The sequence below is a fragment of the Artemia franciscana genome, unplaced genomic scaffold, assembly GCF_032884065.1.
Source record: "Artemia franciscana unplaced genomic scaffold, ASM3288406v1 Scaffold_1977, whole genome shotgun sequence".
Taxonomy (NCBI): domain Eukaryota; kingdom Metazoa; phylum Arthropoda; class Branchiopoda; order Anostraca; family Artemiidae; genus Artemia; species Artemia franciscana.
Genome location: NW_027063043.1, coordinates 29,259 through 46,664, shown reverse-complemented (window position 1 = coordinate 46,664; position 17,406 = coordinate 29,259). Strand labels below are relative to the sequence as shown.

General features: G+C 35.1%; 1 protein-coding gene and 1 long non-coding RNA gene across 2 annotated transcripts; both read left to right on the top strand.

The window, feature by feature from the left end:
• Positions 1 to 1,639: 1,639 nt before the first annotated feature.
• LOC136042772 (uncharacterized) lies at positions 1,640 to 5,576 on the top strand. Its single transcript, XR_010621423.1, has 2 exons — positions 1,640 to 1,871; positions 5,328 to 5,576. It is a non-coding gene; the product is annotated as an uncharacterized LOC136042772 (long non-coding RNA).
• Positions 5,577 to 10,423: 4,847 nt separating this feature from the next.
• On the top strand, positions 10,424 to 15,590 carry LOC136042771 (glutathione peroxidase 7-like). The gene is made up of 2 exons (XM_065727727.1): positions 10,424 to 10,701; positions 14,680 to 15,590. Exons 1-2 carry the CDS (start codon positions 10,506 to 10,508, stop codon positions 14,916 to 14,918), a joined length of 435 nt encoding a protein of 144 aa, XP_065583799.1. The 5' UTR covers positions 10,424 to 10,505; the 3' UTR covers positions 14,919 to 15,590.
• Positions 15,591 to 17,406: the final 1,816 nt, after the last annotated feature.

Sequence of the window (17,406 nt, the reverse complement as noted above, 5' to 3'; positions counted from 1 at the left end):
ACCCAGCGGATTAAATACGATTTTACGTTTCATTCCGACACAATCTTCCTATATTAGCTGTCTTACAAAACAAAATTGAGTCTTCGTCAGTATGGATATATACATTGTCTGTGTCAACTAGAATTTCCCTGTGGACATTGAGATTGGCAAAGCCATTTAGCCTACTTTCAGACGTCACGTTTCTTAGGTATGTCTTGATTCTCCGAAGTGTAAAAGGAGAGCTCTTTTGTGCTGGTCGATACAGGTATAGTGATTAAAATATTAAGTAAGATATGGATGTTCGAAGAGATTGCTTTGCCACAAATATTTAGAAAATCAGTTGCATTGACATGGTGTGCCTTGTTCCGTTAGAGAAATTTTTGCCAAATTTTTCTTTCCGCCATTAAACGTTTAAGGTGTTGTTTTTCAAATCTTCTTCATAACTTTCGATCAACTTCAAAAATGACTCTTTCATCTCTTTACATTCTTCACTATTCTGTGGATAAGTGTGAAGCAAACAGCGAAACCCTTTTAAAATATTCTTGTGCTTTAAGAGACGTTCTTCTATAAAGTTTTATACTTTCAATCCAGAAGATGAATAAGTTAATTCTTTAAAATTGTTCTGTGCTTTCGGCTGAGACATTTCTTCTGTGTATCTGCCTGTCTACAGTCCTTGTAACACTAATTGTAGTTCCATTCAATTTGGCCATTTTTGGCCAAATTTCCATTCAATTTGGCCAAAGAAAATAAAATCAGTGGAAAATAGAATGTTAAACTTTCTTTTGCCGTTGGGGGAGGGAAGGTGTCAGCACGCCATAAGTTGAACACCTTACGAATCGTGCATGTTGTTTCAATATCTCTGGCGGGGTGTCCATATTGCTGATGGACGGGTTCTCTTTAGTAACAAACGTAGTGAGAGCCAATTCAAGTTTTGTTCCACTTTCTTTTTGTAGCTCTTTAATGTTAACAATGCTTGATATAGCAACAGGGTCCTTGACTGATACCTAGTGCTTTGCTCAATCTTTGACAAAATTTTATAAGGCCTACTACCGCTCTATCTTGATAGGTCCATAGAACTTGCTTGCTTCTTTTTTTTTTTTTTTTTTTTTTTTCTACTGAACTAAGTATTTACAGTATACATTACAATATAATACTCTTCTGATCTTGTCAAGTGCCTGACAAAAGGCTCTTTAGAAGGGCAGTCCAGTAGACGTGAAACAAATATACCCTCATTCAAGATTTGATTCAATCCAAATTTCAATTTTCAACCCATCAACTAACAGTGGTCCCCCAATTACCTAAAAAAAATTCACATAATACCAATCTATTAGCTTTATACAAGTTCATAATTTTTCCTTTTTCGATTTCAAACACCATAATTAGTTAAGGCCTTTTCATTGTAGTTGCCCTGAAAAATTAAAAAAGTACACCAGCTTTGCCTGAAAAACTTTATTGAAGACACGGCTGAATGTGAAAATTGCCTTTGCTTTTGAAATTTATTCTGCTTTTCAACTGGCTGCAAACTACCACGTTTTCTTATATTTTCTCATGCTGTCGATAAATGAGTTTCTTAAATTGAAATTGCTGGAACTCAAATAAGGAGAAATAATATGTAAAAATATCGTACAGATATGTAAGTTTCTGAATCGTCTCTATTTGACAATACGGGAGAATAAGGACACGGAAAAAAAAACGAAGCTATCCACAGCAAAAAAGAAAATAATAATTTTGCAAAAAAAAAATCTTATTTGAGCCATGATTTCAATGAGGCTTTTTCAGGAAGACTTCGCGCTTCTGATTTTTTTTTTTTTTTTTTTTTCTTAGCAACTAAGTGGATTTGAAAATTATTTCCACTCAACCAATTTTGCCTAAGAAAGCTATAATAAAGAAAGGTCAGTACTTGGAATTCTAATTTTTTTTTCTTTTGTTGTCCTGTTGCCTTGCATTGTCTTGCTTTGCCTGCTTGGTCTCCGAACTTATTTAAGAAAACGCTCTAGTATGTTACTTTAAAAATCTAACCCAAAATACTACTCGAACCTTATTAGAAACTATATAGGATTAATCAAAATATAGCTCATGCTTTTTATACAAAATATTTTCTTGCTAAACTCCAATTCAGCTCAGGTTCGTTTTGATGGAAATTGGCATTAGGGCATTATCAATAGTCCTTATCGAATTTAGCGGTGAGATCAGGATGAAACTGGATGGGAAGAATAGAAACCTGTCTAAGATACGTGACTGACATAACTGAACCGGATCTGCTATCTTTTGTGGAATTGGGGGGGGGGGGTAATTTTGAAAATTGAGGTATTTGTAACTTACGAAAGGGTGACCAGATCTTAATAAAATTTGATATTTAGAAGGATCTTGTGCTTTAAAGTTTTAATTTCAATTTCCGACCAGATCCTGTGACATTCGGGGGAGTTGGAGGGGGAAACCGGAATTCTTGGAAAACATGAAAATTGGGGTATTTTTATCTTACGAATAGATGATGGGATCGTAATGAAATTTGATTTTTAGAAGGAATTCATGTCTCAGAGCTCTTATTTCAAATCCCGACCAGATCTTTTGACATTGGAGGGGGAGTTGGAGGAATCGGGATGAAGCTTGGTGGATAGAATAAACAAATGTCCTTGATACGTGATTGACAGAATCGTGCTGGATTCGCTCTCTTTGGGGGAGCTGGGGGGAGGGGTTCAGTGATTTGGCGAGTTCGGTGCTTCTGGACGTGCTAGGGCGATGAAAATTGGTAGGCGTGTCAGGGAGCTGCACAATTTGACTTGATAAAGTCGTTTTCCCAGATTCGACCATCTGCAGGGCAAAAGGGAGAGGAAAAATTAGAAAAAATTAGGTATTTATAACTTACGAGTGGGTGATCGGATCTTAATGAATTTTGATATTTAGAAGGACTTTGTGACTCAGAGCTCTTATTTTAAATCTTGACCTGCATTAAGCCTCTTATTTTTCTTTTTAAATCAATCTATTGATTCATAGAATATTGTTAGAGCTCATACCATATGATCTCTTGGCTCTTAGCTCTTCTCGCCTCGTCACAAGTGCCATATGAGCTCTTAGCTCTTGTTTCTTCTTCCTTAAGCTTTTATTGTAAACATATTAAAGTCGATGTTGCATATTAATTAGTATGTTTACAGACTGTCATTACTTAACTAAGGCTTTTTCAAATAATCAAACTTTTTTTAATTCAGATGTCTTCAACTATCTAGGCTATGGTAGTGTTAAGATAGAAAAAATTGGGTATAGCAAGTGTTGCAAAATTGCTGTAAAAAAAATGTGGCAAGATAAGATGTTTATTTAAAAAAAAAATACTATCACAAGCCCCAAAGGGCCAAACGTGGTGATTGATATTGGATACAGTATGGTGCTTGTCAGGAAATATAGGGTAAAATTGATGTTTTAGAGTTGTCTTAAAAGTCTTCTATAGCTGCCCTTGTTTTTTTATGGCTTTTTAAAACATCGAAGGAAAACAATTATGCACAATTTGATCTAGTTACAGCACACTTCCAAATACAGCTTTCCCTCCCAGTCTCTGTGTGACTCAAGCTTGTGTGCTGGGATTGATTTTGGAAGTGGCTATACCGTTTGTGCTGTGGGAGGGGAATAAAATAAAAGCCCTCTCCCTTGAAAATGATAGGAAGCGACCTAAAAATCTACTTTGTTTTATTCCTTCTACCCTTAGATCTTTTCCTGTTGTTTTTTTTCGAACGCCTAAGGCAAAAAAATAAAATGCACAATTTGATTCGTTTGAGGTACACCTACAAATTCTGGGTTTTTCCCCAGCCTTTGTCTACCTCAGGTATACCACAGGAGGGTGTCACTTTAACTTTGAGGCAGGGTTTCCTTTTGACAGAAGAAAGGGATTCAGACAGAAGCCCCATCCCCCCAAGTTAAAAATACCAGCCTTAAATTGTTCCTTTGTACTCCCTCCCCCACCCCACAGGCTGAGCCTATGCGTTCCTGGGGATAGGGCTGTAAGTTGTGCCTTGGGGGCATGTTAGGTTTCTATGGAACAGAATTTACGGAATTTTATGGTATAAACCTCAGATTAGGCTTATTAGATTTAATTTTTGCTCGTTTTGAGTTTGACTCAGCTATTTATTAAATTAAAAAAAACAGGTTTTTGTAACTGCAAGTAAGGAGCGACATTTAAACGATCAGAAATTATTCCATATATGAAAGGGGTTGTCCCCTTCTCAACACCTGGCTCTTTGCGCTAAAGTTTGACTCTTTCTTACAACTCTACTTTTTAAATCAATAGAAAACTTTAGCGTAAAGAGCGAGGCTAAACGGTTTTTTTGCTAAACGGTTTTTTTCACAGTTTTGATCAGACGATTTTGATAAAAAAAAAAAAGGTGGAGGAGGAGGAGGCCTAGTTGCCCTCCAATTTTTGATTACTTAAAAAGGCAACTAGAACTTTTTTTACGAACGTTTTTGTTAGTAATAAAATATACGTTACTTACGAATTAACTTGTGTAATGAACGGTTTGCATATGAACGGTTTGCAATATGAAGGGTTTGCCCCCTCGTCACTACCTCGCTCTTTTCACTAAAGCTTAAATGTTGTCCCAATTCTTTAATAATGACCCGTGAATCACAAAGGCCGTAAATAAATAGTTAAAATTACTAAAAATACTTTAGCATAAAGAGCAAAGTATCATGGAGGAGATGAACCCCCTTATTTACATAATAATTTCCGTACTTCTTAGGTTTTAATGCTGCTCCTTACTTTCATCTGAATTTTCTTTTGTCATTTTTTTTAATTAATGCTAGAAAATCCTGCAGCCCCTTCATGGAAATTCTCTTCTCTCATGACAAACTCTTCCATGCAGAGATCCTCCCACGTTAACTCCCTCCCCCACAACACAAAAAATTCCCCCTGGAAACGACTGTACACTTCCCAATAACCCTTACTATATGTAAACAATCGTCAAAGTTTGTAACTTAGACCTAATATTTTCTGTTACTTAAAAAGGGCACTATAAATTTTAATTTCCGTTAGAATTAGTCCTCCTGTGACATTCTAGGGCCACATTTTTGTAGATAGGAGCTTGAAACTCCTGCAGTAGGGTTCTCTGTTACGCTGAATTTGACGGTGTCATTTTCGTTAACATTTAATGACTTTTAAGGGATGTTCCCTGCTATTTTCTAAAATAAGACAAATTTTCTCAGGCTCATAACTTTTGATGGCTAAGATTGAACTTGATGAAACTTATATATTTAAAATCAGCATAAAAATATAATTCTTTTGAGGTTCCATTTTTAAAATTTTTTTTAAATTCCATTTTTTAGAGTTTCGGTTACCATTGAGGCATTTTTTTGTTTTCTTTCAGGTCTATTAACTGTTATCCAGTGATTTAAGTTATAGATGGTGCTTAAACACAATCACAGGACAACAGTATAGACTACTTTGGATTCAAATACAATCACATGCAGATGCTCTATTCGCAATGCTCCAGTTTATTCAGAATGCTCCATTACTAAAGGAAGATTTGGCTTAATGTTCGCTTCACAAGCACCCAGTATCAGTACCTTTTTTGTTTTTTATCATGAATAAAATTAAATCTAATGCATTGTGGGAATCTTCTCTTCTAAACTAGAGCCGTTCAATAGAAAAACTACAAATAAAGTCTTACTATCACATAGGGTGTGCCATTGCTACCGAAAGCACCGCCCAACCTTCTCCCTCGGAATGTGTACGCGTACCAGCTTACATCTTGGTCTTGTGGGATAAAGACCAACTACAGATCAAATTGGAACCTTTAGAGTCGTCCAACGATAAAACTAAACATTCAACCCATACCTGGTTAACGAGGGAGACCTGGCCATAGCTGTAATGAAAGTATTGAAAAGCTTAATTTAATGATGCTCCTTGTAACGAGGAGCCAAATTTCTTTAGAATATTTAAGGCTTAAAGCAATTTGTTGACAATTTTCAGTTTCAGTCTATCTTCACCCTATTAGGTTTTTGGGAGCGCTTCATGATTTTATTGTGGGGGGCCACTACAATGAGACAATTGAAGTCTCTACAGTGTATGTATTTTAAAAAAGTAGTGGGCTTGAAACAGTTTGGCTCTCAAAGGTGACCTGGGTTTACCAAAATTGTGTCATAAGAGCATTATCAAGATGATCAAATTTTTATTACAGATATTACATTTGCCTGATAATCGTCTAGTGAAGGCGGCTCACAATAACTTGTTGAAATCTTCTAAAAATGCGAGGTGGCCAAAACAGATTAAAGCCACGCTGGAAGAAGCTGGCTTCTCATGGGCATGAAATAATGATCAGGGTCCCCATTGCAAACCTAATGATTTCCTTGGCATGTTGGATTTGGTTCTTTACCACCAGAAGATTAAAGTAGCTTATGATTTTATAACCAGATTAAAGTAATGTATTGAGAGGAGTTTTAGTTGATACTGAACCTACCGTGGAGCGTGCTAAGGTGTTGGTTGTAGGTGTTTGTTAATTTTATGCCATAGCCTAGGGCACACTTGGATTCTTGTGATGAAAATGGTCCGGGAGGCTGGTCTGCTTGCGCCCTTTGTTGGGAATATGGGAGAGACGTAAAGTATTTTATGAGTAATTATAAAAGTTTGGAGAATTTACGGAATTGCTTTTTGGGGGGGGGGGATAGGGTGCATCATGGCTCCCATTTATCTTGAAGACCTTTTATAGGGAGCTAATTATTATGGTGGAAAGTTTTGTAAAGAATGATTTAGAGGGGGCTACCCCTCCTCAATACCCTGTTCTTTTCGCCGAAGTTTGACTTTTTGCTCCAATTACTTAAGAATGACTCCTGAAACACAAGATCTGTTTAATTAGAACAATTAGCTTTTTAAAAATTCAAAAACTTTAGCATAAATAGTGAGGGAGTGAGGTGGGGCGACCCCTCGTAAACGTAGCAATTTCTGTTCGTTTTAAGTTGTAATGTTACTCCTTGATTTCAGTTGAAAGGAAAAACTGTTTTTCATTTTATTGTTTTTAAGTCCGCATGCCTCGATGACGATTTGAAGACATTTATATCGCAAGGCCATTGGTGAAATTTTAGGCGCTTGATAAAATAAATTCGTAAGATTTGAGTCATATGTGTAACTGCTGAGAATATCTTGTTTTCATAAGAAAGTATTAAGCAGAGCCAGCCTTTGGGGGTGGCAAGTGGTATAACCCCACTAGGCCTGCTCATAATACCCCATTGACGCCACTGCTCCAAAAACCCCACTGGTGACCCGTGCTAATAAACTTGTTACGAATTATAATCACAAATTGATTTTGTGACTTCACGAGGGGCCTCACAGAAAAACAGTATAATCTAAGGCTGGAGTATCCAAATATGCCATCCCTTTTTATGGCACTTGGTATTAACCAAGTGACATATAGCGATGTCCCGGTTTTGCTACTTTAGGCACTTCCAGGTAAGCTAGGACGATGAAATTTGGCAGGCGTATCAGGGACCGGACCAGATTAAATTATAAATAGTCGTTCTACCGATTTGACCATTGGGGGGGGGGGAGTTGGGATCCGGCTAATTCGGAAAAATAGAAAAAAAATTAAGTATTTTTAACTTAACGAACAGGTTATGGGATCTTAATGAAATTTGATATTTGGAAGGATATCGTGTCTCAGAGCTCTTATTTTAAATCCTGACCAGATCCAGTGACATTGGAGGGGGGCCTAAAATCTTGGAAAACCCATAGAGTGGAGGCATCGGGATGAAACTTGGTGGGGAAAATAAGCACAAGTCCTAAATACGTTATTAACATAACCGGAACGGATCTGCTCTGTTTGAGAGAGTTGGAGGGGGGGGAGTTAATTCTGAAAAATGAGGTATTTTTAACTTACAAAGCAGTGATCAGATCCTTATGAAATTTGAAGTTCGGAAGGATATCGTGTCTCAGACCTCTTATATTAAATCCCAACCGGATTTGGATAAGTTTGGGGGAGAAGCGGAACCTAAAATCTCATGAAAATAATAAGCACAAATAATAAGCACGGTGGGAAAAATAAGCACAAGTCTTAGATATGGGATTCACATAACTGGAACGGATCTGCTCTTTTTAGGGGAGTTGGAGGGGGGACAGGATTTATTCTAAAAAATTAGAAAAAATGAGGTATTTTAAACTTACGAAAGAGGGATCGTATTTTAATGAAATTTCATATTTAGAAGGACCTCGAAACTCAGATCTCTTATTTTAGATCCCGATCAGATCCAGTGTCATTAAGGGGGAGGGGGTCTTGGAAAACGCTAAAAGTGGAGAGATCAGGATTAAACTTGGTGGAAAGAATAAGCACAAGTCCAAGATTGGTGACTGACATAGCCCGACCGAATCCGCTCTCTTTGGTGGAGTTGGGGGGGGGGAGTAATACGGAAAAATTAGAAAAAATGAGGTATATGTAACTTTCGAACGGGTGATTAGATCTTAATGAAGTTTGATATCTAAAAGGATTTTGTGCTTTAGAACTCTTGTTTCAAATCCCGACCAGATCTGGTGACATTGAAGGGAGTTGGAGGGGAAGCCGGAACTCATGGAAAACGTGAAAATCGAGGTATCTTACGAATGGGTGATCGGATCTTAGGGAAACTTAATATATAGAAGAATATTATGTGTCAGATGCTCCATTTTCAATTCGAATCGGATCCGGGGACATAGAGGGTTGGATGGGGAAAACAGAAATCTTGGAAAACGTTTAGAGAGGAGAGATGTGGACAAAACTTGATGGGAAGAATAAACACAAGTTATAGATACGAGAATGACATAATTGGTATGGATCCGTTCTCTTTGGGGGAGCTGTGGGTTGTTAGTTTGGAAAAATTTAGGTATTTTTAACTTAAGAACAGGTGACTTAATGAAATTTGATATTTAGAAGGAACTCATTTCTCAGAGCTCTTATTTTAAATCCAAACCAGATCTATTGACATTGGTGCTTCTGGACGTGCTTGGACGATGAAAGTTGGTAAGCGTGTAAGGGATCTGTACAAATTGACTTGAAAGAGTTGTTTTCCCTGATTCAACCATCTGGGGGCCGAAGGGAGAAGAAAAGTTAGAAAATTGAGGTATTTTTAACTTACGAGTGGGTGATCGGATCTGCATTAATTTTGATATTTAGAAGGACCTCGTGACTCAGAGCTCTTATTTTAAATCCCGACCGGGATTAAGCCTCTGATTTTCCTTTTAAAGCAATCTATTGATTCTTAGAATTTTGCTAGAGCTCATACCATATGAGCTCTTAGCCCTTCCAACCTTGTCACAAGTGCCATCTAAGCTCTTGTTCAATTATCGAACAAGCGTCAATTATGAACGCCTTTGTTATATTGCCCCCTTCCTCTCCCAAGATTTTGCTTATTGATGCCCATGTCATATTGAGCCCCTCCCCTTAAGATTTTTTTCTAATATCTTCCCTTGACGGAGAAAACTAAGTGCAGCTTGGACGTGGCTCATTTGTTCACTTTTCCTTTTATCTAGCTCGTTTTGCACTTCACTATTTTTAATCGGTATTTTTTTTCATTTAATAATCATATTGCTATTTATCATATTTATTCCTATATATTCCTATTTCAATTAACTCGTTACGGCACAAGGCAGGTCAAAATAGGCCTTTGAAAAAGATCATGGCAGGGAAGAGAGGAGAACTTTGAGCTAGGACTTCGCTACCTAGAACATTTTTTTTTTTTTTTTTTTTTTTTTTTTTTTTTTTTTGTAGTGTAACATTGTAATATTGTAAGTGCTAGTTTTTATTTTTGTAGTGTAACATTTCAGTGCGAAAGTATGCCTCCAGGCATGTGCACTGGTTTGTCATATCTATCTATGTAATTGTTGCAAATAAAAAATTAGCTATCTAGTTGTGTGCTAGAGTTATAGATATTCAGATTTAATTAAACTTACATCATTAAAAAAAAATTTTCGTATTGAATGAAGCTGAATTTTTTTTTCGAAGTTCAAGAAAGGGCAGTCCCTAAAAATACTCTAGTATACCTGCTAGAAAAAAAAATAATAATAATTCGCTCAAAATTAGTCTCATTGTATAATTTCACATCTTTAGAGGTTTTCTACTGTGCTAACTTCCTTGATTGAAATATTCGCAGACATAGGATGTAAATTATTTTACAAACGGAGAGAAATTAAAAAGAAGTTTAAGAAAACTTCTGGAAGAAGTTATCGGTCCTAGAAGTAAGTTGTTGTTTTTCGGGGTTTGAAGCGTTCTAACAACAGGTCATATGCATCCGTATCACTCAATTATTCTAAGCCTTATGTAATCACTAACTTACTTGGGTGTCAATTTGGTCAATATTCACTGAACATGATCATATATTACTTATCTTGCTATTGGTAGGGGTTTATTTACCTGCAGTAAGTAGAAGTATTAACGTTTGACGTTTCCTCTTCTTTTTCTTCCAGTTTTAATGGCTCCGTTTTAAAGTTTGCTTGTTATATTTCTTTGTCAATAATCCTTTTTTTAGGTGACGCTAGTCGTCAACGTGGATTTACAGATTCTCATTATAAAGCTTTAAAACGAATGCAAGATATACTTGGCTTTGAATATAGATTTCAAGTTTTGGCTTTTCCTTGTAATCAGTTTGGTGAGCAGGAGCCAAGTACCAACTATGACATCAAGAATTTTGTGTACAGAAATTATCGTGTTGAGTCTCCTGTGTTTTCGAAGATAGATGTCATTGGTGATAAATCGCATCCGGCGTTTAGAAACCTTGTTGGTAAGTAATTAGAATAAGAAAATTGAACTGTTAAACTGAGTTTCATAGGCTCAAACTGAGTTTGCTTCGTTATTTGTATGTTTTATATAGTGAAAAAAGAAATCACCAATACAACAGCACAAACACAGAAACAAACACACACCACACAACCGAACATAAAAAATATAAATTATTAAAAATAATGATAAATATAAAATAATAAATAACAAATAATATATAGTGAATAATAAATATGCACTTATATAGAGGGTCTGAGTGTTGTGATATTTCTCCTCTAATTACGCTAAATTCTTGGGTATTTTAACTATACCACTTTACCTTTAGTCTAAAAATCTTGAATGTTTCTATTTAATTGCTGGTTTGATTCTTTCCTCCTGCTTCGTCAGAGCATGATGCTTTGTCAACTTTTATTTTATTTTTTGTTTATCTATTTTAATGTTTATTTATTAATAGCATTTAAAACTACTGTCAGTCGTAGTTGAAGCATTCAACTACAACTGACAGTAGTTTATTTATTGTATTATTATTGTGGATATTATATATACATAGTATTATTTTATAGTGTATTGTTGTGGAATTTCACAATAAGATAGATTTTACAACGATCAAACCGCTACCCTTAGAATCAAACCGCTACCGCTACCCTTAGAAAACCACTACCCTTACAACGATCAAACTGGTTACCCTTAGAATGACAAGAAATAGCTACCCGAGTAGGACATAATATAATTGTTGATATATAACCGTCAAGAATTAGCTCCCTGTAGCTACTTTATAGCATAACTTCAAATTCAATTTTTATGAACTCACTATAGATGGCCCAAGATAGATGTGTTAAGATACAAAAAAGCGATGTTTTTGCACAAAATTTGTTTTTTGCCTCTTCCTTGGAATTTGTTTGTTGAGTAAATTCATTACAAATTTGATTTCGAAAGCACGACTGCTGAAAGAAAGGGGTCTTTGTATTGGTATAGTAAGCTTCTCTTATTTCTTTCTTTACTTTTCTTTCTTTTCTCTACTTATTTTCTTGCTTCTTACGCTTATTTACTTATTTCTTTCTTTATTTTAAAGACTAAACTTTCTTTGATTAAACTGTTTGGCTTTCTTATTTGGAATAATTAGTTCTGTCAGTTTATAATTTACTTGGTTCTAACTTAGAGTTTGACTCCATGTTATTTAAATTTCATTTTTTTTTTTTTAATTCCCTTAAAGATACTTCAGAGATACAGTACCTTCTGATGTATGCCCAGTGGACGCGCTCACGATGATAAGGGGTGAAGTGGCGTCATGTACTATAGTTGTCTGTACCAGGCCAAGTCCATGGGAATTAATTACTAGCACTTCTTAGTCCCAGCCTGTTACCTTTGTGCACTTCTACCACAAGAATTTTTTTCGGCGGGGGATTTGCCGCGGGATAATACGCCTAGCACCATATATATAGGCCTACTAAATCTTATTCTTCTGTTTCTCTATTTATTGGAGTACTTGAATATTTTCGCTGTTCATATAACAAATTTAAGGCAAAGCAATTGGTAGTGTAAAAATAGCCTGTTTGACATACTCTCTCTCTTACCTATGCCAGATTGAGAATGCAACAAAGTGCAGTAACTAGCTTTTCAAAAATATAAGATAAAAGTTCTGCAAGTCTCGTCTCCAAACAATGGCACAAAGAACTGATCTGAATGAACTAGCATCTGAATGGTGGCTAACCTTAATACTTGAGCATGGAACATGATAATTTTTTTGTATTTATTGATTTTGTGACACGCATAATACATGCATAAATTAATTTTACGAATAAAAAACAGACAGAAACTAAGTTGTTAAAAAGAAAGTATTGCAACAAAATGTGAAGACTGACATTGAAACTTAAAACAAGCATAAGTTAATTCGTATAAGAAGTCTAACTTAAAATGAACTGAAATTTCTGCGAATGAAGAAGTGAAACCAAACATTTACACTAAACGAGGAGCTGTTTTGAATAGTTTCATTTTTTAATTGTAGGTTTTGTAAAGAAATCCAACTCTTGAAAATATATTACTATAATGTAATAATACTAGCAAATTACTTTTTATAGTCTACCATTGTACCAATTTTGATTAGTTTTCATCTCTTTTTTCCTATTAAATCTATTCCGTCCACTTTTATAGAAGATATATTAGCTAAGTAAAGCTTTCAGTTTGACAAATTTCGGTAAAGCGCAAATGACAGTCTAGACCTTGGGGTGGGAAGGGTACCAACAGCGCACCCATTTATGGTAATTTGTGTTTGTTGTAAGTTGGACTTCAATTATTACTTAGTTTCTGTTCGCTGTAAGTTTCACTGCTGCCCGTTTCATTCTGTTTAATTTTTTTTTTTCATCCGTAGAAACACCAACTTGTTCAAGAGCTTGTAGGAAAAAAGATTTAGTTTTTTGTACTAACTCTAAATATGTATTTGATTCAAATATCGGATTAAGATTGGAGTTAGATGTGAAAATAATTTACATGTTTTCAGTAAAGTGCAAATGACAGTCTAGACTTTTAGGTGGAGAGGCTACCAACAGCGCACCCCCATTTATGGTAATTTCTGTGTGTCTTAAGTTGGACTTTATCTATGGCTTAGTTTCTGTTCGTTCTAAGATTCAGTGCCGCCATTTCCATTCGGTTCAATTTTTTTCATCCCTAGAAACACCAACTTTTGTAAGAGCTTATAGGAGAAATTATTTTGTTTTTGTACTGACTCCAAATATGTGTTTGATTCAAATATCGGATTAAGATTGGAGTTAGATGTGAAAATAATTTACATGTTTTCAGTAACAGAATGGAAACTTAGATCTTTATGAGAATTTGAGAAACACAATAAAAACCTCACTAACCTTAATATATTTACAGTTCATCAAAAAAGGATTCTTCATTTACCATGCCCACACGGACAAATTCACCCACAGTCTTAAAATTCTCAAAGTTTCTACTTGAAAATTTTTCAAGCCAATTGGACAGGCTTATTTTTTCTCTCCAACGCTTGTTGTATAAGAAGTTAAACAAGAAGCTATACAAATAAAAACATTAGTCCATCCCCTTATTCCTGGTAACGTTAAGATATAAATAAAAAAAGAACACCAAGGCTTGGGTACGTTTTATAAATGAATCCTGTTTTCCTGGTAACGTAAAGATATAAATGAAAAAAAGAACGTCAATATGGCTTGAGTACATCTTATAAATGAATCCCATTGTCCTGGTAACATTAAGATATAAATGAAAAAAGCACGTCAAAATAGCTTGGGTACGTTTTATAAATGAATCCCGTTTCCCTGGTAACGTTAAGATATAAATGAAAAAAGCACGTCAAGATAGCTTGGGTACGTTTTATAAATGAATCCCGTTTCCCTGGTAACATTAAGATATAAATGAAAAAAGCACGTCAAGATAGCTTGGGTACGTTTTATAAATGAATCCTGTTTTCCTGGTAACGTAAAGATAAATGAAAAAAAGAACGTCAATATGGCTTGAGTACATCTTATAATGTATCCCATTGTCCTAGTAACATTAAGATATAAATGAAAAAAGCACGTCAAGATAGCTTGGGTACGTTTTATAAATGAATCCCGTTTCCCTGGTAACGTTAAGATATAAATGAAAAAAGAAGGTCAAGAATGCTTGGGTACGTTTTATAAATGAAGAATGATATGCAACCAAAAGTTCTGCTTTTTGTTAATCCAGCTGGAGCAAAACGCAAAGCAAGATGCCCTTGAAGGCCTCTAGTAGGAAGAGATAATAAGTCAAGATTTCGCGAGAATACCATGGGAGTGAACTAAGATCGAAACTGAATGGAGTTGGTTATTGCAGCGATATGTTCAAATGTATTGGCCTTGGGCGATTTTTGCCGTGCTGAGTTGTTAGTAGTAGTAGTAGAATATAAAAAATCTTTTTCTTACGACTACATTCGTTAGAAATGGTAACCGATCATTTCTAACATTAACTTCCGTTTTTATTCTAGCCCAATCATCTATACATCCGGAATGGAATTTCTACAAATATTTGGTTAATCCTGAAGGGAGGGTGATCAAAGCTTGGAGCACTAAAGTAACAATTGATGAGATATTCAGCGACGTTAAACGTGCCGTAGAAGAAGCAGGAAAAGACAATACTACGAAATTTCAAATCAAAGAAGAAGTTTTTAGTGAAGAAAGAAATAGAAGTAGTGACGAAGTTCTATTGAATGCTGAAGAAGATTAAAAAATTCCTAAGCCTGTAGTAGTCAATGAAAGGGTAAAGGATGAATTATAATTTCATAGGATAGTTCTTTCATAATTCCTGGGTTGTAGTGCTGCTGTGTCTTCAGTATCAAAATTTCCTTGAAGTATTTTTATTTCTATTGTTTTCAAAAGCAACTTAACTTTTTCAGTGTTAGTAAAAATTGATATTCGGTGACAATACCTGTAAATATAAAGTTTGTGGCTTTAAAACGAATTATTTTATGGAGTTTTCTGCTATATATTGAAATTTCGGTCTTCTGCTTAAGAAAATTAATAAAAAATTCGTAAAATTTTACGAATTTTACGAAAAGCCGAAATGGCTTTTCATGGTGCTTAAAATTTAATTAATAGTTAAGTAAAGAGGTAATAAGTCAAAGAAGTTTGTTACCTTCTATTTTATTCTTCGTGAGTTGACGAAAACAAAGCAAAGAGAAATTTACGCGGAATATTTTTTTTTTATTATGTTTGATTAAATATTGCATGAAATGCCTATGGTTTTAGATCTGTTATTAGCTCTATTTTTTAATGTCTTCTATTTAAGATATAACCTACCTTAAAGGTGATGGTCTATGATGTTATATTTCTGGTTCCGTTATTATTATTTTTTTTTACCTTGTATTTGGAATTTCGTAATAAAATGGTGTTAGATACAGTTATAACTAATATATAGATAGATAATTTTTTTTTAATCTGAAGATTCGTAGCAAAAAATCGACATCTTGAAAACGTAATGGACTGGAAGACAATAAAATAAAGGACAAATTGAACGCTCAAAGAAAATATCGTAAACAGTATCAGGGGTTATGCCTTAAGTTGTCCACTGTTTGAATTTTTCATATAACAAGGGCTTTATTAACAACTTCTCCTATCACATTTGCGGGATTTTCCAAAAAAATCATAAGTCATGTTTACCTCTAAATGGTGCTAAATGCTAAATGGTGCTAAGATCAATCAGACCAATTGGCACATTCACATTTATTTTTTTAATAGCATTGTAGAAAAGGTTTAGATAATAAGACATTAGAAATCTTTTTTCCAAGAAATATCAGGACCTTATGTTTTTGAGATGTAGTTGGGGCTTGAGCAAAAATTTTATAGCATGGATTTGTTCTTCCTCCATTCAAATCTAATGACTCCAATATGATGTATTATAAGCTGAAAATTGGAGCTATTATACTTAATGCTGATATTTTGATTGGGGTATCTACCATTCTTCTCTTTTAAGAAATTGCATTCTGACTTCTGAAAACTCTCACCATGTTTTCTTTGGTTGTAATCCCGTTGATCATTGACCAAGATTCTAAAAGACTGAACATTTTTAGCCATCAACTAAAATTCCCTATATTATTTGGTCAACTGTTCCCTATCTTCTCGATTGGAAGTAACTCTGCATAGTTCAGTGATAAAAATCCTAAAGAAACGTTGTTATTACTAGCATCATAGTTTTCATGTAGATATTACTTAAACCCTAATAGGGACCCTAAGAATGTGTGCAAGAAGGTGAGAGAAAAAAAAGAGGTGAAATCGACAACACGCTCAGAGTCTTTCTTATTCATGTTGAAATATTTTATTGAAGAAGACATTAGATCTTATTCTATCTTTTTTATTTTCATAAAATATATGATAATTAGTTTTTCTTTTTAGCGCAATCAGAGGCGATGCTATGGCATTGCTTATAGCAAAGGCCATACGGCTCTAATGTTTCATTATTTTCTTCCCAAAGGCATTTCATATGGAAGGGGTCATCGCATAAACTTCAGAAGGGACTCATTCGGTTTGAATCAGAAGTTTTGGTGGCCTTTTCAAGAGTCAAAAGAGATCGGAGGGCTACTAGCCACCCCCAACGCCCTTTTTTCCCCAAATGCATCGTATAAAAATTTTGAGATATCCATCTTTTTAAAAATTGTTAAAAGATCATTCAACAAAAACTCCTGGGTCGACACAAACCTCAGGGCCTGGGGGTGTGTTTTTTTAAGTTATGTCCTGGGGGTATATATGGTTCTTACAGAACGGATGCTCGTATAAACCTCAGAGAGGGCTCATTTCATTGGAAATTGAAAGTTCCAATTCGCTTTTTAAGAGTCAAATGAGATCAGAGGGCGACTAGCCCTCCCACGCTCTTCTTTCCCAAAAACATCGGATAAAGAATTTTGAGATAGCCATTTTTTAAAGTTGTTTGAAAATCCTATAACGAAAACTTCAGGGTCTGCACAACCCATATAGCCTGGGGGCAGGCGTTGTAAGTTATATCCTGGGAGCATATATGGTTGTTGTAAAGGGAATGCTCCAGTAAACTTAAGAGGGCTCATTGATTGGAAATTGAAATTTCTATTTCACTTTTTAAGAGTCAAAAGAGATCATCTGGCAACTAGCCCCTCCCCCTCTTCCAAGCCCTTTTTCCCCAAACCCATCCGACAAAAATTTTGAGATAACTATTTTGTTAAAAATAGTCGAAACATCAGATAATA

Excerpts from the sequence above, each read along its gene's own strand:
- LOC136042771 (XM_065727727.1), top strand. The coding sequence starts at position 10,506 with ATGCAAGATATACTTGGCTTTGAATATAGATTTCAAGTTTTGGCTTTT. Across the intron at positions 10,702-14,679 it reads GGCGTTTAGAAACCTTGTTG|CCCAATCATCTATACATCCG; the intron begins GTAAGTAATTAG and ends TTTTTATTCTAG.